Raw genomic sequence first — 27758 nt, 5'->3', positions numbered from 1 at the left:
ATGTAAATCCAAGAACTGCACTAGATGCCTAGGTATCATTGGTGACTCTAACACCACACCAGGCGCGTGCCTGCACAGAGCCCTAGCGGCCAGATAGGCGAGCGTGACGTGTCGCAGCGGACGCACGTTACTGCTCGCGTTGAGCGCGAGCAGCTCGCTATAACGAAACATTTAGAAAATCTAGTCTTACAAGCAGGAAAATTTAAACTGTTACAAAACTGAAATGCGATAATAATAAAAACTTGTGACAAAATTGAAATGTTACATAATCGAAGTGTGACAAATCTTGAAAGAGACAAAATTGTAACTGTCACAAAACAAAAATGTGACAAAATGGAACAAACTAAGGGCGATGTAAATCCAAGAACTGCACTAGATGCCTCGGTATCATCGGTGAGTCTAACACCGCACCCGGCTTGTGCCTGCACAGAGCCCTGGCGGCCAGACAGGCCAGCGTGACGTGCCGCAGCGGGCGCACGGCGCTGGCCGCGTTGAGCGCGAGCAGCTCGCGCGCCGAGTCGCCGAACTTGTTGGGCTGGTCGAGGTGCGCGCCGCCCGCCAGCAGCGCCTCCACCAGCGCCGAGCTGAAGTTGTAAGGTAGCACGGCCACGTGCAGCGCGGTGCAGCGCGCCGTGTTGCGCCGCAGCGGGTCCGCTCCTGGACGAAAAAACACAAATAGAATCGAATGAATGTCCGTACCGTCGAGGGCCCTGTAGTACTCCCCTAAGTACCAGATAATTACGTTCACTGGCTCGATACCACACCAATGTTCGGCAGACACCCGTCCGTGACCGTAACTGTCATCGGACTGACTACCCACATCCGCGTGCTCGAGACAGCGCTATAGCTGTCACTATATTTAGGCATAGACAAACACTACATCCCTTCCTTAGTATAATTTATTTATTTCGATCAATCTGATTATGATCTGAATACACTCATTGGATTAATTGTCTATTCGCCTTTACTTTCTTTAAGTGTACTACATTCCGTCAAGACTTTGTCCTGTCTCTTCATTTCTTGTAGCTACGTCTCCTCCTGTTACTTGTTCCACGACATGAGGTCTAGGGTGAATAGTCGGCGTTAGTTTGTTTCTTTTTCCATCTGTTTTATATAAACTTTCTCCTCTTCTACTAAGGTACTGTCATGTTTCCCTCCTATTATTTCCTTTTCTTTTTTTTTTCTAATTGAGCTACAGGGCATCTGGGAAGGTTCCCCGTCGCACGGCATTCTCAAAAAAGAACCCACGAGTCATCGGCCGACTTACTATCAACAACGATTTGAAAAATGGGCCAGTATTCAGGGCGATTTGAGAAATCTTTTGTTGGATAACCCTCCGTATTCCGTTAACGAGTAAATTTATTTTATGTTACTATTAGTTTGCCCCGAACTGAGAACACGCAGTTCGCCAAAAAGCTAGATCGGTCGAAGTTGTTGCACCTACTAAGTCGGCAATGGATCGAAAACCGCGTGCGATTTATTGCAAGGTCTGTGATTTAAGTCACCATAGAGATTTAAACAAACTGTATCGTGGTAAGCCATAAAATGTCAAATGTCAAATACCTATATTATGTTCATTTTATTTCGTTTTTTTTTTCTTACTATTTATCATAAAATGGTAATTTTATACAATATTATTTTCATGTGTAAACCGAGTACTTTCATTTGATACCAAACGCTACCATTATTTCTTGCAAACATGATAACCAGAATAGCAAAACCCTCCTAAATAGCTTTATTCTACTCCATAAACGAGCCTGATCATAATATAATGAATCAAATAATTAATAATTTCGTATTCAATAGTTAGAACAATTTCACTAAAGTTATAGCGTGATAAGCTAATTATCCTCAGATAGCTCAGTCAAAACATCGAAATGCTGAGACGTGCTTACTAGATAGCCAGCCACACGGCTGTTCCTAGTTAAATGTAAGAACTTTGCTTTGCTTTACTCGCTCGATATTGTTGTAATTTGAATGACATTTATTAATTTCTTTTGTGATAGGTACTTTTATTTTTATTTGGAATTGTATTGACGAATGACGACATTGTATTGTATACATTGACATTTACTTATTTTAAATTTAACTTGATTTACATTTAATTGACTGATACATTTTCTTTATACTCGTACATCACGATCCTTATTGTGAGAGACATTTTTATTTTTACTATGTAATGTATAGGATGTACGATGATGATGAGAAGGGAAACATAATTTTGACATGATGGAGATTTATATAGTGTTAATATTTATCATTAATCTAAATCTGAATGTATTTATATTTATAAAAACGTGGTTCTATACAATAGGTTTAATTATTGACCTTATGGTGCAACGTGGTAATCACATAATCAAGATTGGGTTTCCATGCTGAACAGGAATTCTAATAAATTATGATCAAAATACATAATGTACTTCCTCTGTGTCCTTAGGCTCATTTCCCGAGGTAATCAGATTCACTTCTTTCTTTTGCCGTTTATTTAACTTATTGTTATCGTTTTGGTAGTTTTCGAATTTCCGTTTCTCAGGTCGGCTCCTACAAAGCGCAATAAAATGCCCCAATTTTCCGCATGAATGGCATTTTTTCCCTTTCGCTGGACACTCATGCTCTGTCGCTGAAAGTATCACAAGACCACATCGTTCGCATTTGTTAGTTTTGCCTTTAACCCCATCTCTCTTTTCTCGTATATTTCCTTTCCTTGAACTTGGGTCTTGATTAAAATGGCTGATTCTGTTAATTTCAGTTAATTGTTTCTTCTGTTCATATCCGTTTAATTGCTGTCCTACTATTTCTAACGTATTAGCTTCCGTAATAATCTTATCCAATGTCACGTCATCTCCTAAAGTCAATATTTTCTTTCTGAGTTCGGAGGTCGCGCACTTCTCTACAATCTGATCAATCAAATGCTCATCAGTATTTGTAAATTTACATTTACTCGCTTGATTTCTTAATTTTATGACAAACTTTTCAAATCGCTCCCCTTCTTCTTGTTTAATTTGGCGGAAGACGTATCTCTCGTAAATCTTATTCTGCTTTGGCTTGAAGTAGCTATCCAATTTAGTTACGGCCGTCTCATAGACATTCACCCCTTCGACTTGTTCTACCATTGCTCCAGGCGTATTATAAATAATTTCCTGTAGCCCTGGCCCCCCAAGGAGTAACAATGTTGCTCTTTTTCTCCCATCGTCCGTAATAGCTGAAGCTTCAAGGTATATGTTCAATGACCTCTTCCACTTTTCCCAACGAACCGCAATCGATGCGCTATCTCCTTCGATGTCAAGTTTTTCAGGTGGAGGTAAAAGATTCGCCATGATGGAGTTGAATCGGGGTGACCTGGAAACAACCATTGCTGGTTATTCCTTCATGCTTGCAGCCAAAGTCTAAACTCTCTCGCGCTGTTGCAACATTTTAAATCATAACAAACATATACACAACTTGTAATGTAAGCATACAACCGCAAAACATTCACGCATGGTTCACATGTAATGTAGGCCCATACAACCGCAAAACATTCACGCATGGTTCACATGTAATGTAGGCCCATACTGCCGCAAAACATTCACGCATGGTTCACATGTAATGTAGGCCCATACTGCCGCAAAACATTTACGCATGGTTCACATGTAATGTAGGCCCATACTGCCGCAAAACATTCACGCATGGTTCACATGTAATGTAGGCCCATACTGCCGCAAAACATTTACGCATGGTTCACATGTAATGTAGGCCCATACTGCCGCAAAACATTCAAGCATGGTTCACATGTAATGTAGGCCCATACTGCCGCAAAACATTCACGCATGGTTCACATGTAATGTAGGCCCATACTGCCGCAAAACATTCACGCATGGTTCACATGTAATGTAGGCCCATACTGCCGCAAAACATTCACGCATGGTTCACATGTAATGTAGGCCCATACTGCCGCAAAACATTTACGCATGGTTCACATGTAATGTAGGCCCATACTGCCGCAAAACATTCAAGCATGGTTCACATGTAATGTAGGCCCATACTGCCGCAAAACATCCACGCATGGTTCACATGTAATGTAGGCCCATACTGCCGCAAACATTTACGCATGGTTCACATGCAATGTAGATTATATACTATCTTTGTACCTTAAATAATAACCAATATAATTGTATTTCCACCACACCAGCTCGCAAAGGCTCTCTTGTTTGTTCAAAACCTGATGAGAAAATTGCATTTCAACCACAAGAGAAGCAACCTAATGCAAACTGGTTTCCTTATATTGGACATATCTACAAATTATAATTTTGAATGATAACATACTTAATAACGCTCATTTGGACTTCATTTGGTTTAATTTTGTTTGATATTTTATAGTTACTATGTTCCTTGCGTGAGTGTGGTGAAAAAGTCTGTGTTTCACCCGGTGGCAAAATCCGTCCAACCCTCATGCCCTGAAACCCTCGCAACGCTCAAAATTTCACCCTTCAATGAACCACTCGGTACGCTCGTGGTTCAATGTGAAACCTTTCGCTTCCCCCGGTATCAATATTTGCACGAGCGGTTAACCAACTCTGCCCCCTTGTAAAACAAATAACTATTGTTACATTATTGTCAGATGTAGCTTAGCCAATAAATAAACACCTGCAATATCAACCCAGTATAAATAATAACAGACATATGCACACTCTCCTCCAATTGAGGGGGGATTCAAATCCTTTCGAGGCAGAGGTGCAGGGTTGGAGCCGGTGCAGCTTTATTTGACGTTCATAAGCGCACTGTAACATGCCTACATGAATAATAAACCATCTTTATCTTGTTCTTCTCAATTCTCTATTCATCAGGGTAACTTAGTACTTAAAGCCTACTATACCTAAGTACCAATTTCGCCTCACATACTTTCCCCACCTCACACAAACGCTCAATGATTGGATTATTGTATGAATACCTACTTTAAATCCTATAATCATTCTCAGAATACATTACACATACATACATTACATACATTACATACACACATACAGTACATTTTTCTAAATTCTCAAATTTCTACTTTCAATTACTAAATTCATAACTAGGTTGGTACCCACAGCTACAACAAATATATTTTTCATACATATATATATAATAAACATTCATTCTTATCGTTTCCATAAGTTACACGAGTATGACGGTTAACCTAGGTAAGTATGTAACGGGTAACGTAAGAATATGACACACACTACTCACACTAGGTAAGTCTGTTAGATATCAATAAAACTTATCTTAGGATTTTACTTCTATGGTACTGGCAAGATCCGACAAGTGTTAACTTTATTTAATTTTAAAAGGACTCATAAATACCCTTATTCTGGTAATAAGTACCTGTCTTAGTCCCAGCAATAAGTATGAATAGTTTTTTTTCTGTTACTGAATCGACAATGTTCTATGTAACTTTAAGTACCTACCGCGGTTGTTTATGTTTTGTTCAATTACCTTATCTGCGTAGCAAGTAACTTTGTAAGTATTACCCACTCTCTTTGAGGTTTTGTAGTTAGCTACCTACCACCCTCATATTTTCTTTTCTTTTTCATATAATTAATCTCGTTTGGTATAATTGATTTTACACTAACCTTTACCCTCGTCGCCACTTGTAGTACTCCCCTAAGTACCAGATAATTACGTTCACTGGCTCGATACCACACCAATGTTCGGCAGACACCCGTCCGTGACCGTAACTGTCATCGGACTGACTACCCACATCCGCGTGCTCGAGACAGCGCTATAGCTGTCACTATATCTAGGCATAGACAAACACTACAGGCCCGGAACTGAGATGGGCATTTTCCGCACATTTCGCAGGCATCTCCATGTTCTGGCGTTCGGTTTCCGCTGTGAGCCGGACATGTGATTGAAAATAAATAAATAATAAAAAATAAATATTCTTAAATGCGAAGACCGAGCTTCGCGTAAAGCCGAAGCCTCGAAGCGTCCGAAAAAGACGCGTTTTAGTATTAACGCAGATAACAATCGTACAAATGCCAAAATACGAAGCCCGAACTTCGCGCAGGGCAGAAAACTCAGAGCGTTAGACAGATATGGGCTTGAAAGTTCCCCAAGTATCTTAAATGTACACTAACTTCCCGCAGGTCGACTTTCGGCCTCGCATAGTAGACAGATAGACACGCTTTTCTCTTGACGCCCCTTGAGCCTGCATTTTCCAAATTTTCCGTCTATTTTACCTGACAAATGGCTTGTCACTTGTCAAACTATCGGCCCGATTTGAACAATCCTTATAAGAGGTCACAGCGATATGAAACTGATCTATCAGTATCCAAAGTGACTTTTTTGGTTGGTAAAATTCACTTTTGACACTGACAGATCAGTAACGTATCGCTGTGACCTCTTATAAGTATATTTGATGATGATATTACCTGCAGCCAGTAACGCCCTAGCCAGACTCGCGCTAGGGAACAGGGCGCCTGCTTCCTCCCCACAATAAGAGGAACGAATCACAGTCAGCCGAGATACGGAGAGGTGGAGGAGCGTGTCGCAGGTGTGTGCTGAGCGGAGTTGGAGTTCGACTACGCGACGCATTCGACGGTGTACCTGCGAAAAAAATACTTATAATTTTGTACCGCTACCACAGAATAAATACCTATAATTATACTAGGCACAGAAAGTTCACTCTCTAACAAAACGTGTCTATTACGACAGATGGGAATTTTCACTTAACTGTACACCTATAGTGTGCACCATATATGACACGCACACTCTCTCACATGTACCTTATATATACCCTAGCATAAGTATCATATATAAGAATAAAGCCTTACTTATAACCTGTCGGTTGTATCTTTACGTCCCACCTCACATGGCGATCCTGCCAGTGCGGCCTCGCGCTTGTTTAGGCGTGCCCGGTCATATTTAGATGTTGCCAGTTTAAAATTATCATTTATTTACTTATTTTAAACTTTATTGCACAATATAACAAGTAAAGTACAATATGCGGACTTAGTGTCTAAATTTGAAAATTAAGAGACTTATATTAGTTGTCTTGTAAATAATTAAATGTAAAGTCCAAAAAGTATATTCAAGACTAGGTTTTGCCCGTATCGCGGGGAACCAGGAACAAATTAGTTAAGAGAAATAGGTTACATAGAAATACCCTTAGTTAATAGTTTAAATCTAAATGTACTCACAAGTGTCCGTTCTTCATCGGTAGTGGCGGTGTCCAGCATCAGGTGCAGCAGGTGCGCGAGGCAGCGTAGCGCGCGGTCGAACGTGTCCGCTTGTTTCTTGAACACGGGACGCGGCACGAGCCACTCGCGGGCCTCTGTATAACACAACATGTACTCACAAGTGTCCGCTCTTCATCGGTAGTGGCGGTGTCCAGCATCAGGTGCAGCAGGTGCGCGAGGCAGCGTAGCGCGCGGTCGAATGTGTCCGCTTGTTTCTTGAACACGGGACGCGGCACGAGCCACTCGCGGGCCTCTGTATAACACAACATGTACTCACAAGTGTCCGCTCTTCATCGGTAGTGGCGGTGTCCAGCATCAGGTGCAGGAGGTGCGCGAGGCAGCGTAGCGCGCGGTCGAATGTGTCCGCTTGTTTCTTGAACACGGGACGCGGCACGAGCCACTCGCGGGCCTCTGTATAACACAACATGTACTCACAAGTGTCCGCTCTTCATCGGTAGTGGCGGTGTCCAGCATCAGGTGCAGGAGGTGCGCGAGGCAGCGTAGCGCGCGGTCGAACGTGTCCGCTTGTTTCTTGAACACGGGACGCGGCACGAGCCACTCGCGGGCCTCTGTATAACACAACATGTACTCACAAGTGTCCGCTCTTCATCGGTAGTGGCGGTGTCCAGCATCAGGTGCAGCAGGTGCGCGAGGCAGCGTAGCGCGCGGTCGAACGTGTCCACTTGTTTCTTGAACACGGGACGCGGCACGAGCCACTCGCGGGCCTCTGAAAAAGATAACATGTCAGTGTCATCAGTATCACACATTTTAATTTTTATCCGTGGAAAACCCCAAATTTTTGATTTGTGATTTTGATTAAAACTTTTAGAACGCCATATGACTTTGACCAATGTTCTTTGACTGATAGTCTGTGCAGAAAGAGAAGAGTCGTGAAATATATGGGATCTAATACATTCTATTACTCTTTCCGCATGTGTTCAAACGGTATCGCCATCTACACGAGTAAAGGCCAAAGGTATGGCACCATCTTTTCGAGCGAAAATGCATCTACAAATAATGTAATAATAGTTACCAGGTAACGCGTTCATCAGCAGCTCGGCAATGTGTACCACATCTTCATGTGGCTGTGCGGGCAGCGCGCCGCGTGCGTCGAGCAGCAACCGCGTCAAAGCGCACGCTGTGTGGCATGTATCTAAACAATATAGTAACACAAAATAGATAAGTACAGAAGTCAATCACATGTATGTACTTTACTTTTCATACCTACGCTCGGCGGTCGCTCTAGGGTTGCGATTGTTGCGAACTATGACTTGTGCACAAACAACTATCGTGGTAGTGGCACTCGTATCTAATCATATCGTATCTCGTATTTAGTTGTTTGATTTATTGTTGAGAATGAAACGGGAAGAATGGAAATATAAATTAATAATAACATTAATAACTCAAATAGGTATTTTAATTTTAATGTCATTGTTATATTACAAATTTGCCACAGAAAATATCTTGCGATGATTCCGAAATTGGCGAAATACACTTTTAATTTATTTTTAAGTGTAATAAATTCGCATTCTCATGTACAATGTAATAAATTCGCATACGCATTCTCTCTGAAACCACTGGTAGCTTAAAAAACGACAATTCACCGTTTAATGTTGAATTTAAACAACCGTCCACTGTACAGTTATAATAACTTTTTGTTTTGTTTCTCCATTATTGCACAAAAAAGTTCACAGACGCGTGTCTCAAGCGGATGGCACTCACGCTCGCAGTGGTCCCAACTGGTCCGAGATATCGTGTCCGTGAGCAGTGTCTATGTGTGCGTTGCTCGAGCGCGCTTTGTATGTAGGTTGATTTCTGTACCTATCTGTTTTGTGATAGTAATTACTAATTACTATAAGTAAAGAAAGGGTTACCACAACGCGCGTTATTTCGTAGTCGACATCCAGATGTATCGATTCTAGTATCGAGTAGCGGTAGTGATAATTCCGCTACTCGATCTAGCATCGGGTAGAATTTATCAGTTCAGTGGAATTTATCGAGAACTTACATACACACAAACAGACAGACTCGGCGGGAGACTTTGTTTTATAATGTGTAGTGATTAGCAGTTTTGAATGATTCGCGTTTAGTTCCACTAGACCAGGGCTCTCCAAACCCCGGCCCGCGAAGCGTTCCAATCCGGCCCGCGGGAGCCAGGCTCCAGGGGTTTAGCCCTAACAGCAGCAACCAGATACAACCCCCCTCCCCCCTCGGCGCCGACGGTGGCCCGCGCGAATTTTCTGAGGCGCAATATGGCCCTCAGATAAAAAAGTTTGGAGACCCCTGCACTAGACTTATATCGACCGGGATATGAACCGTGATTACCTTTTCGTGAACAGGACGCATGTAACTGCGTCGAAATATCCGGAGCTCGGAAACAATACAAAAGGTAATCACGGTTCATATCACGGTCAATATGTAGGCGGCCGATCGTAAGATCAGGCATATCGTGAAATTCCTAGGCATATCGTGAAACGTGAAAATCTTTGACTAGTTCTCTTGAGTCGACGGAGCCCCGCTACGCGAGGCTCCTATTTTTGGGCACTTTGCCCTTCGGGCATCTGAAGCAACCTAACGAACCTATCTTACCTATACAGAGTGTTTTTTTTAAGTGGGACAGTATGGGGAAATCCCAAAGTATAAGAGATACAGGGAAACTGTCTTAGGAAACATTAGGTACTTTTTTGTGAAAAAAAAAATGGTATAGTCAAAATTTTGGTCAAGTGTGAGTTGTCCCTAAAAATGATTAATTTTGATGAAATTTTTTTTTGACGCACATTTACTCAGTTTCATGAGGGGATCATTTTATTGTATGGGAAGAAAAAAATTGGGACAGCAGAAGTTAGTCAAATTTAAGAAAATCGTTTTCATTTTTACAACCCGTGTAAATTGAAAACCACTGCCCACTGCAAGGTTTTTATTTAAAAAATATTGCCTATTCCAGTTTTACATTTGAATTTGGAACACTTTATTTGGTTTAAAAAGGATTAAAATACTTTAAGATATTCTTACGCGAGCCTTACCTTACAAATCTAATTTAAAAAAAAAACAAATTTTAAATTTGGAACTTCTTGAAACAAACAGTATTTTACTTGATATTTCATTGTTTAAAGTTAACATTATGTTAAGTTTTCGTCATGGAATTACCAAACTCGCATAAAGTAGATTTAATTGAAGCGTATTTTGTAAATTATCGTAGCTCTGTGAATGCGTTACAGTGGTATCGGGAACGTTATCCGGACCGCGATCAACCGGACCGCAAAATTTTTGACAAACTGGTGAAAAATTTAAGAAAGGGAGGCTGTTTTAAATTAAAACGGAAGAGACGAGCCACAGTAATAAATGAATTTACAACTATCGCAATCTTAGGATATTTTGAAGCCTACCCAAAAGCCTCATTGAGGGAAGCTGCTAACACTATCGGTGTGCATAAATCTACAGTACGAAAGGTATTGAAGGCTTACAAGTACAAGTGTTACATAGAAGGTCATCTTGTACAAGCATTGCTTCCAGGAGACACTGACCGGAGATTAGCATTTTGCCAGTGGTTTGTAGCATGCTCGATTAGAAACCCGTCTTTTCCAAGCCGGATTATTTGGACAGATGAATGCAATTTTTCAAACAATGGCATGTACAATAGAAAAAATAATCATTTTTGGGCACGTACAAACCCCTTCCGAACTACGGCAACCCATAACCAGGTCCGCTTTTCCTTTAATTGTTGGTGTGCAATATTAGATAATAAAATCTTTGCCATTAAAATTTACCATGGAACATTGAATAGTCAAAAATATCAGGAAATATTAAACATGGCTGTGGATTTAGTAGATATGGCAATTCCATTAAATAATTTGAATAATATCATCTACCAACAAGACGGCGCCCCTGCCCACAATAGTATCGCTACGAAACAGTTTTTAAATGAACATTTTCTTGATCGCTGGATGGGCACAAATGGCCCTATTAAATGGCCACCACGTTCACCCGATTTAACACCGTTGGATTTTTTCATTTGGGGGTACCTTAAAGGTCGAATTTATGCAGATACTTACAACTCGGTACAAGAGTTAAAAGACGCAGTGCATTATCATTTGAACAACATACATCACAACGCCTTGTCTAAAGCTACCAGAGGTGTTCTGAAACGCGCTCGTGCCTGCATTCGACAAGAGGGAGGCCACTTTGAACATTTACTTTAATGTAAAATTATTTTATTAAATTTACCTAACTTCTGCTGTCCCGATTTTTTTCTTCCCATACAATAAAATGATCCCCTCATGAAACTGAGTAGATGTGCGTCAAAAAAAAAATTTCATCAAAATTAATCATTTTTAGGGACAACTCACACTTGACCAAAATTTTGACTATACCAATTTTTTTTTCACAAAAAAGTACCTAATGTTTCCTAAGACAGTTTCCCTGTATCTCTTATACTTTAGGATTTCCCCATACTGTCCCACTTAAAAAAAACACACTGTATATTGGTTTAATGTGACTATCCTCAAAACAATACAATGTTCCTTTTCTCAAAAATGGACGGCAAAGTCGAGTTTGCCGTCTAAAAAATAGGTCGCGAAGCGCGTAGTTTATGGTCAATATAAAATTAAAAAGTTAAAAACATTGCAGTCTCGATTTTGGGACGGCAATGTTGCATACAAATTCCATTATTTGTCGAGTTCCAAACTTTTTAAAAGTTGAAATGGCCATATCAAATGAAAGCACAGGCCCATTAAACAGCCAAACAGATGATTAGTACCGCGACTATTTAGCTGTCTCAAATAGGTTGGCGTATTTTCGGCAGAAAAATACACTTCTATTTTTGTATTAAAAAAATAAAAAGGCGGCAAAGCTAATTTTTTCAATTGTTTCTACTTTTTTCTGTGAAAATATATACGTAAGAACGTAGCTTTTGTAAAATATTTATATGATATTTATATATCTTGCACCATTTTTGAGAAAAGCACTATATATGACTCGGCTGGAAGGCTACTTGCTGGCTTCGGATTCAATTAAACGGACTCCCAAAGGTCGTCCGTTTAAAACGAATCCTCAGCCTGCAAGTAGCTAATACTTCCGTACCTCGACAATAATGTACTATTACGATATACCTGATCTTACGATCGGCCGCCGACAGATATGTCTTGTGTGGTAATTACCAAATAATCTTACCAGGGTAGAGAATGGAGTCCTTCTCGAGCCGTATTTCGAGAGCCCACGTCCACAGGTCGATGCAGCGCTGGTACCGAAAAGAGTCCGCATAAGATGCTCCACTGTCAATAATCATATCGGGGGTCATCCATTAATTACATCACACGTTTAGGGGGAGGGAGGGGGTCAAGAAAATGTGACATATTGTGACACGGGGGAGGGGGGACACAAACTTTGTGACGTCACTTTAAATTCATCAGTAACCGAAATATTATTTAAATTATTTTATTAGCTGTACATTTAAATAACAAGTTTTTAAAACGATAATCGTTTTTATTCGTTCAATTTTCTTTCCTAAGCAGTTTTGGGTTATAAAATTACTAATATTTATATCGTCAAAAATATTTTGATAAAATATTAATAATATTTAGGTACTTACTTAATTCGATTTGGCTATTTCGTAGAAAAAATGTGACGTCACACTAGGGGGGAAGGGGTTTGCTAAATGTGACCAAGTGTGACAAGGAGGGGGGGAGGGGTCAAAAAACCTAGAAATTCGTGTGACGTAATTAATGGATGACCCCTTGTCCACCATAAATCGTCGGGTGACAAGCAAAAGTCGTTCGTTTTTTTTTAGCATTAGAAAGAACTTGCAAGAAGGTAAGCGATCTTGACATGTCCTTTAATTGAAATACGCTTTTAAAAATCAGTAACTATTACTTATGAAAGAAGAAGAATAAAAATGATCGTATTAGATTCATAATTGTTACATATTTGCCGTGACTTATTTTTTAAACTTGTTTTTCAATAAAAAGACACATCAAGATTGTTTACCTTATTTCTAATGCTAAAAAAACGAAGTAAAAGTAATATAAAAAAATTAAAGTAACAATGCACTTTATTACACTTGTAACACGGTTTATTGTCCAATAACTTCAATGGTGTTAGTTAGTGACTTTTGCTTGTCACCCGACGAAATAGAACAAGGGTCCCTATTATAGGTATAGATTAAGGCGCGGTGTGTAGTAAAATGCGCTTTTTTGTAAACATATTTACAGACTTTTGCAAGGATTTCATGCTTTATTTTCTAGTATGTATAACTTTAGTCCTTGAACTACGTTATTGCTTGTCAGAAACACAACGGCTCATTATTTTCTCGATAGAATCTTAAGTTGAAAACATGCTTAAAGCTGTCTTTTGATCCATATTTTAGAAGTACTACGACGAAAATGGATATGAAACTTACCTCATTCGATAGCTTTTAAGTAAATCTTCGTTATTGCTGGTCCTTCTATCGATACGTTAATCTTTTCATTCATAATTTTATGAATTCAACTTTTGCCTACTAAATTACACCCTACGCGGCAATACCTTGCGCCCATTCCCCGCGCCAGTACGCCCGTGGCCACTGCCAGCGTCGGACCTATGCTAGTTTAGTGGACGTTTCATAAAATGGGTAATCACTGTATAAATATGCAAATAATGTTATACACACAATGTTTTTCAACATGCTTACGAAGAAAAGCAAAATGATTCTTAATTACTGTGACATTTCAGACATTCGCCCATCATATTGTCATTTTATTTTATAACAAGTTGGGAAGCAAAGGCACACACCCATCTAACCAATCCGGAATTCAGTCACGATTGATAAATTGTGTAAACATATTTTATTAAAGGCTATTAAATTAATCAAATTTAATCATTTTTAAACATATGTGTACGGATTTCAAATACATATGTGGGAGTGTTTAGTGTATGGTTACCACCATCATTTCACCGCTTTTAGTTTCCGAGTTACCTACATGCGTTTTAAGGGAAGTGGTCGAAAAATGCCTAAAATGGTTTTCTGTTTAATATTGGGTAAGGTAGATTGCATGTAGCGGAGATGAGAATGATGAGATGGATGTGTGGCGTGACGAGAATGGATAGGATTAGGAATGAATATATAAGAGGAAGCCTGAAAGTTGCACCCATAACAGAAAAAGTAAGGGCAAATCGCCTAGCGTGGTACGGCCATGTGATGCGGAGGGATGAAAGTCATGTGACGAGAAAGGTATTACGAATGAATGTGGAGGGAAGTACGAGGAAAGGAAAACCGAGGAAAAGATGGATGGACTGTGTGAGAGGTGATATGAAACGAATGCAAGTGAATGATGAAATGACGGGCGACAGAGAGGTGTGGAAGTGAAAGACATGCTGCGCCGACCCCAAGTGAATGGGACAAGGGCAAGAGAATGATGAATGATGATTGGGTAAGGTAGAAGTACTAGTGCTCGACGCTGCACTAGTATTCGACATGGGTATAGTGTGTAGCTTTCAAATAGAACTCGACGGCTAATCCTTTTGTTAAGTAAAACCGCTAATGCCACGTGCTACAACCTTCTTCTTTCCCCTGCCCTTATCCCACCACCTGCATAAAAAATACGTACTTCAGTTACTGAATGCCGGCGAGAGGCGAATATCTAAAATGTGTCATCGAGATGCGTAACAAAGGCGCGTTATCGGAGAGCGCACCTACACTGGTTTTTTTAGCGTTGGCTTAGCCCGCGCTCAGGTGCCAAATAAAATAATTAAGACCCTTTTTTGCAGGTAAGTAGCACGTGCGGTTTTACTTAACAATAGACAATAGGATTAGCCGTTGAACTCTAATTGAAAGCTACACACTATACTTTATGTCAAAGTAATATAGGTTAAATTTGAACGGCGACGATCTTTCTGTATTCAAATTTAATTCTTGTCACTTTGACATAAAGTGCCCGTGTCGAATACTAGTGCAGCGTTGAGCACTGGTACTTCTACCTTATTTCCGCCAAGTCCGTACCGTGCTATATGGAAATTTATTCCAAAAAATGCTGTTTTTATATACCACACTGGTGGCAAGCAAGCATACGACCCGCATTCACCATAGCCTATGGACGCCTGCAGCTACGGGGATGCGACACATCATGCAAATGTTGATTGATTTTATATAAAATAAAAGTCCTAATATATAAAATAAGCTTTCATAAGTAATAGTTACTGATTTTAAAAAAGCGCTATTCAATTAAAAGACATGTCAAGATCGCTTACCTTCTTTCAAGTACTTTCTAATGCTAAAAAAACGAACTACAGTATTCTTCCTTATTTTCAATACCTACTTGCCCGAAATTGACTTCTGGAATTAGACCAAGTCTACGACGATTTTGATTGCACACGCAGTGCAAGTGTTAATCATAATTTCATAAAGGTTTGTCGTTCAAAATAACACTTGCACTGCGTGTGCAATCAAAATCGTTGCAGAATTTTCTTGGTCTAACTCTATTATATTTTTAAGGTAAGTAAGTACTAATTTCTGCCTCATAATAATTGGGTATAATTTGATTAGTTTCTTAGTTTGTCGGGGTATACTCTCATATTGTATATAATTTCATTAAATACTCATTAAAATACGAATTTGCTAATAAACCTTATTCGATATTAATTGCCGGAAAAAATCCCGGAACTGACAAATCAGAATATTTAGAATACCGGTGGCGCCAGAATAAGGACGTAGACGTGCTGCGCGAGAATGGTGCGGCGGGGCGCGCGGGGCGCCCGCCCGCCTGTTCTACCACTCGTCTGCTTCACCCCCTCGGAAACGTAAAACTCCAATATAAGAGCGCCTTAAAATGTTTCGGACCAAGTTACAGAACATAATTATTAAAAACTACCAAGTTTTTACATAAATGTATTATTATTTTTCTACTAATATCATTACTTTTAATTTTCTATTAGGGGTTGTCCAGAAATCATGTGATCGGAAATGTGATAAGAAAAATATCACGAACTATCACGATGGGGGAGCGGGGATCAGAGATGATATCAATGATATCACGTGTATTTTTTTTTCAAAACGTCCCCGTTTACAAAAACAACAATTATGTACTCAAAAATTTAATTAGATCAAATAATTCGCTCTATTTTATATGCGTATTTACCCAATAAAAAAAACATCAAAATTATCACGCGATCTTGTGGCGGCGTTAAAGTCACCAAATATCACCAAGGGGAAGGGGAGGCTGTCAAAAATAGGCCAAATACGATGACGACCGGTCTGGCCGAGTGGGTAGTGACCCTGCCTGCGAAGCCGATGGTCCTGGGTTCGAATCCCAGTAAGGGCATTTATTTGTATGATGATACAGATATTTGTTCCTGAGTCATGGGTGTTTTCTATGTATTTAAGTATTTGTATATTATATATATCGTTGTCTGAGTACCCACAACACAAGCCTTCTTGAGCTTACTGTGGGACTTAGTCAATCTGTGTAAGAATGTCCTATAATATTTATTTATTTATTATTTATTTATTTATTTACATGATTTCTGGACGTCCCCTTATAACAGGGCTCTCTAAACCCCGGCCCGCGGGCCAAATCCCGCCCGCGAAGCGTTCCATTCCGGCCCACCGACAGCGATCCAGTCCGGCCCGCGGGAGCCAGGCTCCAGGTGTTCACTTGTTTAGCCCTAACTGCAGCAACCAGTTACACCCCACCCCCCTTGGGCGCCGACGGTGGCCCGCGCGAAAATTCTGAGGCGCAATATGGCCCTCAGGAAAAAAAGTTTGGAGACCCCTGCCTTATAATAATGACTGTATGTATGATCTTACCGGTACATAAGTCTGAAGACGTGTTCCTTGTGCTCCTTGCCCAACACGCGGCAGCACACCAGCAGGGCCTAACAACAGGTTTATACATATTTAATTACACAAACGGGTCTACCGCGATATAATTTCATTGTTACAAGCTTTTATTTAGTTTCACCTGACCGTTGTCTGTAATCAAATCTTGCAAGTTAAATTTGATCCACTTCCCGGTTTCCGATTGAGCTGAAATTTTGCATGCATGTATAAATCAGATGACAATGCAATATTATGGTACCATCGAGCTGGTCTGATGATGGAGACCGGAGGTGGCCATAGGAACTATGTGATAAAACAACGCAACCTAATTGTGTTTGGGGTTTTTAGAATTGTCTCGATGAGTATAAGTCGCCTGTGGAAAAAAAAGTACAGTCGGCGATAAAAGCTTGTACCAAAAATGAAATTTTTGCCAAAAACTTATTAACACGCTTTTATTAGGTCGACCTGTATGCAACTATGTAATGGAATATATGGTAACTAATTTAACCATCTTCAAAGGATCGTAGCGTCATGAAAATTGGCAGCTGTATGTAGTTCTGATGACGATACAATAATATGGTACTGTCGAACTGATCTGATGATGGAGCCGGAAGATATGAACTGGAACTTCATGATTTTTATTTTTTTATTTTTTTTATTGATCAAATAAGTAACACAGCATTACAGTATAAAACCAAGGCACTGTGAAACTACAAAGTAAAAGAAAAGACAAAGAAAAACAATACACATAAAAAAAAATTAAATTAACTAAACATTTGATTTGGGCGACGACGTAACGGCGTGGCTCCGTAGCGTCGTCTGACTCGGCATAGGGTTCGGCAGGTTGCCCCGGAACCGCCGAAACACCACACCCTTCGGCCAGAAGTCCGCGCTTGCGATGGTGTCCTGCAGCGACCGCGGCACGCGCACCACAAATGAACTGAAGTGCACATAGTGACGCGACTGTAGCTGGTGCACCCTCAGCGTGAAGCCAGTCTTCCGGCGGACGTACTCCACCACCTCGTCGGCCACGGCGGAGTAATGTAAGCGTGACACGTATAGCGCCTTACTCGGTGTCGCTACTCGTAGGCCAGAATTAACCGGCTCCGCAGTGCCACACAGAGTCTTACGAGGCGCCCTGCGCGCCTTGCGTTTCCTTTCCACCAGTGTGAATCCCTCCTTATCCACATCGGTGCGGGAGGACTTCTCCTTAAGTGGAGCCCGTGCTTCATTCACCTTAACAGGCAAGTTGACCCGGTTAGCTGCGACAGGCTGGCCGGCGACGTCAGCATATGCACGCTGACGTGACTTCGAGGTGACTGGTGGCGATCGCACGCGCGGGGGGCGCGCGGGCGGTGCAGCGGCGCGTGCGGCACATTTTACCGTGTCAGCAACACACAAACTAACCGACTCAACATCAGTGTCAGGTCGATGATCGTTCTTGAAATTTGAAGCCACCGACCGAGTTGGAGCATTCCGCAAACTTGTGATTTCGTTGCGCAATTCGGCAATAGTGACTAGGCTGGCTTCAAACTTAGAGATAACTTCCGCTAATCTTGTCTTTAGGGCCACGATTTCCTTTGACAAGTAGCGAACGTCAACCTGATCCGGATCACACGACGGCTGGATAGAAGTACCCGTCGCCATAAACTCCGGAATCCGGTCTTTATTCTCCCTCAGGATTTTCTGTATATCCTCGAGGGACTTCTTCCCGGCTTCATCCCCTCTCCGGTGAGGTACATAGGTGCCGACGATCCCGATGGACTTGCACAGCACTTGCTTTGCTTCGCAGATGTCTTCGACGGTGAAACTCGACGCACGCGAATTCATCTGGACAGCAGTCGCCGCATCCATCGCTCCTTCCTGCACCAGCTTGTTTTTGAGTTGCAGGAAGGCGAGGAACTCATTCACGATGGGTTGACCCGTTTCGGAGAGACTCATCGCGTATATTTGCTAGCGGCGGCCGAGCCGCGCTAATTTCGCAATTTATTAATTTAATTACTCATCAACGCGTCTACGTCGCTGCGCGCATTGAACTCCATGATGGAACATCGTATCATAGTCGTGTTTGCACTTGTGAGAAAGGTCACATAATGGACTTTGAACACGATCAGGTATCAATCAAGCGTGTTTTTCTAGTGTTTTTTAAACTATTAATTTATTTACACCTAATTGCTAACCATGCTATAATAATATACGTACTCCGCCTGGTACTCTCTTCCCGTCTTTTCGTGGTCACGTGACTGACACAAGCCTATGTCATCATGCGAGAGCGCTATATGATAATATGCGATAGCGCTATATAAAGTCACAATGTTATTGTGACGTAGGCTTGTGTCACTCTGGGAAGAGAAGACCATGTTTTAAGACTATGTTGCCAACTTACCATAGAAGTACTTTAACCAACCTGTATGCGCAGAGTGTCAGCGTCGGCCGCGCACGCTTCTAGCTCTGCCATAGTGCGCCATTCGCGCATGTATAGCAGGGCTTTACGCGGCTCCTACAAAAAATAAAAGGTTACACCACAGAATAAATAAATAGTACTACCGTACAGAAAGGAAACTTCCTACAAAACCGAGGTTTGACAGCGGTTCAGGGTCGAATCATGCTGTCTCTTTCTAATATATGGCACTATCCCTTTCGGCTATTTAGGGTTGTCAAAATTCAAGCCATTATCTGGGCACGCAAAGGAACGTCAAGTTGTGTCAACCCTAATAATTGCTCGGAGCGGAGCAATGCTGAGCCGAACGGAGTCGAGTTTGACCGAAGGGAGGAGTTTCGCACCCCTGGCTACATTCTCTACCTCAGATGTTCATAAATATTATTCGATGAATTTCATCATCGTCAGTAAAATAAATTAGTACCTTTGAAACTCCGCAACATGGCGAAGGCCAAATATAATTTTATCAGAGTATGTATTTCTTTCTATATGATCAACTATTTCCTACTGTTCTTAATTTACCTGTTCAAGTACTTTAGGCACGTATTGTCCCGTAGCGTGCCTAAGCGCAGTGACTCGTCTCAAAGCAGCCAGACAGGCGAATACATAGTTGAATTCGTCCAGTTGAGTGGCTCCTAACAACTCATATACATAAACTAGACAAGGGGCTAGGCTTTTTCTAGTATTTTTGTTGGTATTTATTTACCTGCCCAGGTACTATGGGCACGTATTGTCCCGTAGCGTGCCTCAGAACAGTGGCTCGTCTCCAAGCCGCCAGACAGGCGGATACATCGTTAAATTCGTCCAATTGAGTCGCTCCTAACAACTCATATACGTCAACTAGACAGAGGGGGCCTCTTTCTAGTATTTTTTGCTGGTATTTATTTACCTGTTCAGGTACTTTAGGCACGTATTGTCCCGTAGCGTGCCTAAGTGCAGTCGCTCGTCTCCAAGCCGCCAGACAGGCGGACACATCGTTGAATTCGTCCAATTGAGTGGCTCCTAACAACTCATATACATAAACTAGACAAGGGGCTAGGCTTTTTCTAGTATTTTTGTTGGTATTTTTTTACCTGTTCAGGTACTTTAGGCACGTATTGTCCCGTAGCGTGCCTAAGTGCGGTAGCTCGTCTCCAAGCAGCTAGACAGGCGGATACATCGTTGAATTCGTCCAGTTGAGTGGCTCCTAACAATTCGTATGCGTCGGCGAGACGCGAGGGACCGTAGCGGACGCGCGCCGCTAACAGTGCCACCACCTGGTGAGAGGGTATAGTTATCGATTGTTTTAAGAACCTAGAAAAATATGGATTAAGATAAATATTTATAGCCTTATATTTTCTTGCAATTCTTAATTTAGAAAACAGTTTTCTTGTGAATGTCGAAAAAGCACAGTCTAATCCGTCGAAGGTAGAGTTATGAGAAAACGATTTTTAAAAGTCAACCACAAGCGGGTGAAAATTGGGTTGAAAGTTTTCAACGGCTTTTACGCGGACAAAGACACAGGGGCAGGTTAGTTAAAGATAACGAAATAACAACAAGCCTATATGCGTATCGTATACTGCGTTATCGTCCACGGAAGCAGAATATATGCCAGTAGGTTATTTACACTGATTATCTCTGAGATAGCAAGTGTCCTTCGTACATGATTCGAGTGAAGGACGATTAACTTTATAGGTGACCAGGATAATCTTGCAGGATAATCTTTCCATTATTCTATTGTTTACTTTATTACTTCTGAACTAATCAAAGTAGCATTATCGTTCAGCGAAACAGAGTACATGACAATGAATTATCAGTCATATGAAAGGTAATTTATATTTAATTGGGTTATTAGGTTTTAACCTAATATCCTGGTCACGGCACCAATATTTTAATAAGTATTTATATTGAAATATTGGTGCCGTAACCAGGATACTTTCACGACAATGAGCAAATACCCTACAATTATACTATATACTACCCTACAATGACAATTATACTATATTACAAGCTTTTATTTAGTTTCACCTGACCGTTGTCTGTGTGTAATCAAATCTTGCAAGTTAAATTTGATCCACTTCCCGGGTTTCGATTGAGCTGAAATTTTGCATACATACGTAAGTCGGGTGACAATGCAATATTATGGTGTCATCGAGCTGATCTGATGATGGAGACCGGAGGTGGCAATTGGAACTCTGTGATAAACTGATAAAACAACGAAACCTAATTGTGTTTGGGGTTCTTAGAATTGTCTCGATGAGTATTATTTGCTTGTGGAAAAAAAGTACAGTCGGCGATAAAAGCTTGTACCAAAAATGAAATATTTTGCCAAAAACTTATTTTACCTGACTAGCTCCCTTCAGAGCGGCAGTACGTAACGCGTCGTCTCCGGCTCGAGAAGTGAGGCGCGGGTCGGCGCCTCTCGCTAGCAGTAGACGCGCTGTTTCTAAGCGGTGCTCTTGGATCGCATAGTGCAGGGCGGTTTTGTGTTGCATGTCTGTTGCATCGACCTGAGAGAAAGTCAGCATAGTTAGTTTAGAGTATTTACCGTTTTTAATGTTATATGTCTATTATAGAGTAGTGGCTTATGGAGAGTATAGGGTTGCTCAAAAAGGCTTTTTTATGGTTCCGCACCCAAATGGTAAAAACTGGTCTGTCTGTCTGTTACCAGACTGTATCTCGTCATAAACCGGCATAGCTAGACAATAAAAAATTTCACAGATGTATTTCTGTTGCCTCTATAATAACAAATACTAAAATCAGAATATAATAAATATTTAAGTGGGGCTTTCATACAACATACGTGATTTTTTGCCGTTTTTTGCGTAATGGTACAGAACTCTTCGTGCGCGAGTCCGACTTGCACTTGACCGGTTTTTTTTATAATAGATAAAAATGGGCATTGAAAATCGTGTCACGGCAAACTTAAGTAATGATTTTTAGTTCATTTGAATATTTGAACTGGTTGAGCAAAATATAGCTTTAACTTTTTTACAAAACGTCTGAATATCCCCCTTATAAAATAATACCAATTCGCAAAATATCTCATCTAAAAATTTCGACTGATTTCCATTCTTTGACGTTTCCCGAGGCAGGATTAACCCCCTTATTCATAAACGCGCTACAAACCTCAATTAGCTAATAATCATGTGTCTTTATCTGTCATTTTGAGTTATGTATTCGTAAGAAAGGGATATAACATAGGTAATTTAACTAAATCAGGTCCGTAAAGTTTTATGAATAAGGGGGATAGGGTTTTGCGAACTTGTTAACGACATTTTTACCATGTAAACTTTGTATAGTTCGTGGCTTTCTAATAGAGCCCGATGTCTAAACCAATTGTCTATTGTTAAGTAAAACCGCACGTGCTACTTACCTATCTGCAAAAAAGTGTCTTAGTTATTCTATAAGGCACCTGAGCGCGCGCTAGTCCAACGCTCAAAAAACCAGTTTAGCTGCGCTCTCCGATAACGCGCCTTTGTTACGCATCTCGATGACACATTTTAGACTGGTTCTGTAGCGTTCTACTCGCCGGCACTCAATTACCTGGGTAATGTGAACGAACGATTTTTTATGCAGGTGCATGTGGCACGTGCGGTTTTACTTAACAATAGACAATAGGATTAACCGTAGGGCTCTATTAGAAAGCTACGAACTATAACGCTCACCTCCGCTCCATGGTCGATGAGATACGTGCATAACCGCAACGACTGTACAGAATTGATGAGACACGTCCCGCCATTGTGATTCGGACGGTGTATGTCGGCACCGCGTTCAACTAAGAATCTGTAACAATAATTATTATGAGTATAATCTTTGAACAGTCGACGTCAGAGATATGTTTACAATTTTGCATCTTACTCCTTTGCAATAAGGCTTAAATTGTAAACATAATCTCTGACGTCCAATGAACATTTTGAAGATTAGGAAAAATTATTAAAACTATTGTAACCTCGAGTGGAGACCACGGACTAGCAAGCACAGCGTAGGACGTCCACCCACAAGATGGACGGACGACCTTGTTAAGGTCGCCGGAAGACGCTGGATGCGGGTCGCTTCCAACCGACACGTATGGAGGTCCAAGGGGGAGGCCTATGTTCAGCAGTGGGGCTGAGATGATGATGATGATTTGTAACCTTATCATTCAAAGAAGTAAAGTATGTGACAATATCATTACAGGTCTATAAATGTTCGTTCATGATTAAAGTATGTCGTACTCAACGACATAGCGGGGTATCTGACACCCATTGATTTGTATCTCATATGATTGGCTCTTTTACAGTAATCATTGTAACCTTACCATGCACAAAAGCGGAGTGCCTATATGAGGTTATTATTTGACACTATGAAAACTATAAATGTACCATTAGGTTTGTTTTAGCTTGCCGTACTTGACTATGTCGAGGTGCGTCATGAAGCAGGCGCTCCTGACGGGGGTGGACCCGGAGTCCGAGCCAGCATCTAGTTTGGCGCCAGCGTCTGCCAAAGCCCGGAGCACGGGTAGGTGACCGGCCACTGCGGCGCACCAGAGCGCTGTCACGCAGTGGACTGAGCGCTCGTCTGGGACCTGGGAATGAAGCAAGTCAAAGGAATTGATTAAAAAAAAAATGTGTCACCAAAAAAACTTTCTTCTGCCCTCCCCGAAAAGCGTCAACTTTCAGCCCGCTGCGCTAAACGAAGGGTGGCCCACCGGCCAGCCGCAGACCTCTATAGTTTGTATCTTTAGGTATTTAAATAAAAGTAATCAATTTATAAATGTTCGAGTACTTATAACATTTTATTGGTTAACCAACCAAATACAAAACCGCCTGGATCAGTCACTTTAACCTACATTATTTGATCATGTAATGTTTTCATCTACCCTCAACTGGCTTAAGGAGCCATTTGAGGGTAGATTTTGTTTACTTTTATTTAAATACTTAAAGATTCAGAGTAACTTCCGGTTCGCGCGCCATCTTGATAGTCACGCGTCGTGATTAATTCTTTGTTTTTTGCTCATTCATATTGTTTAAAGTGTAATATTGATAGCCTTTATACAGTAAACTAATGTAGTAGTGTGCAGTGAATGGAGAAATAATCTTTTCACCATACCAGCTCGGAAAGGCTTACTTTGCACTTCAAGAACTGATAGCAAAGTTGCATTTTATTCACATGGGAGGCGAAGTAATCAAATGCAAATTTTGAGTTGTTTTCTGATGTTGGCTGGTAGAATTGACTTTTAAATGATGATTATGGATGATAAATATTTAATAACATTCATTTGGATTTGATTTGGTTTGTGTTTATTTGATATTTTACATTTAATATTTGCCTCGGGTTGGTGTGGTGAAAAATTTTGTGTTTCACTCAGGGGCAAATTTTGTTTAACCCTCGTGCTTTAAAACCCTCGCAACGCTCAAGATTCCATTTTTCGAACCACTCGCTACGCTCGTGGTTCAATTTTGGAATCTTTCGCTTGCTCGGGTATCAATATTAGCACGAGCGGTTAAACAACAACTTTGCCCCCTTGTAAAACTAATAACTATTTTTTAGGGTTCCGTACCTCAAAAGGAAAAATCGGAACCCTTATAGGATCACTCGTGCGTCTGTCTGTCCGTCTGTCACAGCCTATTTTTATCATAAAGTACACAACAATTTTGTCACAAACTATATTCCTCGCCGAACTGCGATTGCAGTTTGTTGGCGAGATCGCGCTCATTTTTACGTTTTGCCTTGAAATGCGTTTAACCACCATTTTGGAGTTAACGGCTGGTGTCCACGTTTTACTTGTAAAATCCAGCTATCGCTTTACAAGAGCTAATGAAGTCCCCTTACAATGCCTTGTACTAACCATACAATTTTAGTCGTCGTATTTAGCTCCTAATACCTTGATACTGGCGAAATAGTCCCACTGGATTGAAGCCATAATTTTAATCCTCTGTCACGGCCATAGCCAGGCACGAAAACCAGCTCTGTGCTCACTGTCCGCCTGTCGTAGAAAATGCCGCCCCAGAACATTACAGATCCACCGCCATTGGCGACCCTTTCGGAGAAGAAACATGGAGCGAACTGTTCTTCTGGCCTTCTGTAGACTCTTCCTTTTCGGAACGGAAAAGACGGAAGACTATGTATCATCATAGGATCAGTTAATAATAGGATTTCTGGTCCTAGTCGGTGGCAGCGCGTCTGGCGCGGACCTATAGAATGATATGATGATGATGGCAGATGATTGTGGCTTACCCTCACCTCGTAAACGCCGCGCTGCTCCAGATCCGCGTTGCACACGTGGACGAGGTACTCCACCGCCTCCAGGTTGCCGCGCCGGCAGGCTATGAAGAGCGGGGCGCAGCCGTCGCGAGTACGGGAGCAGAGGAGACAACGGTCATTAGGGGATAGACTATCTCCAGATGTGATGATGAGGAATAGCGTCCCACTCCTCCAGCAAGGCGGCCTTCAGCTCCCCAACATTGACCAGGGTAGGATTCCGCTTCCGAATCCTCCTTTTCAGGTAGTCCCACACGTGTTCAATGGGGTTAATAGGGCCAGTCCATGGTGTCGATGCCCACTTCAAGAAGGTAGGCTGCAGTGGCCCTAGTGGTATGACACGGGGCATAATCCTGCATTAGGATCCCTCATCAAAAATACCGGCATAAGGAACAACATATTCCTTCAGGATATCAGTGATGTACCACCGGTCTGTCACGGCCCCAGGCAGGCACGAAAACCAGTTCTGTGCTCACTGTCCTCCCGTCGCAGAAAATGCTGCCCCAGAACATTACAGATCCACCGCCATTGGCAACCCTTTTGGAGAAGAAACAAGGAGCAAACTGTTCTTCTGGCCTTCTGTAGACTCTTCCTCTTCGAAACCGAAAAGACGGAAGACTATGTATCATCATAGGATCAGTTAAAGGATTTTTGGTCCTAGTAGGCGGCAGCGCGCCTGGCGCGGACCTATAGAATGATATGATGACGATGACAGATGATTGTGGCTTACCCTCACCTCGTAAACGCCGCGCTGCTCCAGATCCGCGTTGCACACGTGGACGAGGTACTCCACCGCCTCCAGGTTGCCGCGCCGGCAGGCTATGAAGAGCGGGGCGCAGCCGTCGCGAGTACGGGAGCAGAGGAGGCGCCGGTCGTCGGGGGATAGTCTGCGGGGTTGTGGAAAAAACATTTTTGAAAAACAACCTTTTGCTTTTGTTTCGGCATCCTTAATAATGTAAAACATGGATGATATTTCGATTTGTTGAAACTAACCCCGCAGTCGAAATTGGCCCCCTGTACAGTCGCCATCAGATATCGATATCGATATCGGAACGGCTGAGGTGTTCAAAATAAAGGCGTGTTCAGATATTTGTGAGCGCCTCGACCGCTCCGATATATCTGATGGCGACTGTACCTTATAGCAGTTTAGGTTGGTTATTTCACCTGTCCAATGTGCATTGCGTCTCACTCTCTAGCTAAGCAAAATATGAGATGCAAATATACATTGGACAAAAAAATTGGATAGATGGAATACTGCCCTTAAAACACCTGTTTATGTTATTAATACTACAATTCAAGAAAATATTTAGGCAACAGCCTCCATAGTGAACATCTAGTTGGGCAATGCCTTTGCATGGTCAGATGAGTTAATTTTTATAATTATTTTATAGACAAGTGCGAGTCGGACTCGCCCACCGAGGGTTCCGTACTTTTTAGTATTTGTAGTTATAGTGGCAACAGAAATACATCATCTGAAAATTTCAACTGTCTAGCTATCACGGTTCGTGAGATACAGCCTGGTGACAGACGGACGGACGGACTAACGGACGGTACAGCCGAGTCTTAGTAATAGGGTCAGTTTTACCCTTAGGGTACGGAACCCTAAAAATAAAATTAAGTTCCATATTATCCTATTGTTATTTTATGTCTGATAGATTTCCAAGCATAGATTTTATTCATAGCTGCATGTTACAAATTATGTATGCGATAGTTTGTGACAGAGTATAGTATACTTACACAGGATATGAATCTTTCACATTCCTTACTCATGACAGAAATAACAAATAACTAAGTGTAACATATTGATGCATAGATAAAATCGGGTAGGTATGTATAAATTGATGTAATGGACGGTAGTTACCTTTCAAGTGCTGTTCTCAGCCGTGCCGAGAGCCTAGCGCCCGGCGCAGAATGTTTGACCTCCTGCATAAGATCATTGTAAAGGACCCCGTAGGTATCCGAAGCTTTCCAAGCCGTCAGCCTCACTACGTCGCTGACACACTCCGTCTCCGTCTCCTCGTCCCACATAATTACGTATGACTATTCTTTCTGATACGATGAGAAAAAATGCGAAATGATTCGAGTTCAAAACAAATAGGAAATCAATCAA

At 41.5% G+C, this 27758-nt stretch overlaps 1 protein-coding gene across 1 annotated transcript; it reads right to left on the bottom strand.

Annotated features, from left to right (window-relative positions):
* Window positions 1–326: 326 nt before the first annotated feature.
* LOC134675347 (protein fem-1 homolog A) lies at window positions 327–27758 on the bottom strand. Its single transcript, XM_063533556.1, has 17 exons — window positions 27510–27758; window positions 26385–26535; window positions 23797–23972; window positions 23074–23191; window positions 21751–21915; window positions 20496–20682; window positions 20316–20461; window positions 19394–19486; window positions 16975–17042; window positions 12369–12469; window positions 8233–8352; window positions 7799–7926; window positions 7518–7766; window positions 7346–7450; window positions 7161–7292; window positions 6393–6567; window positions 327–657 (listed from the first exon to the last, which is right to left on the bottom strand). Exons 1-17 carry the CDS (start codon window positions 27674–27676, stop codon window positions 344–346), a joined length of 2595 nt encoding a protein of 864 aa, XP_063389626.1. The 5' UTR covers window positions 27677–27758; the 3' UTR covers window positions 327–343.

Source organism: Cydia fagiglandana, chromosome 21 (genome assembly GCF_963556715.1).
Source record: "Cydia fagiglandana chromosome 21, ilCydFagi1.1, whole genome shotgun sequence".
In the NCBI taxonomy this organism is placed as follows: Eukaryota; Metazoa; Arthropoda; class Insecta; order Lepidoptera; family Tortricidae; genus Cydia; species Cydia fagiglandana.
The sequence above is the reverse complement of the archived record's forward strand: the minus strand, read 5'-3'. Positions and strand labels throughout refer to the sequence as shown.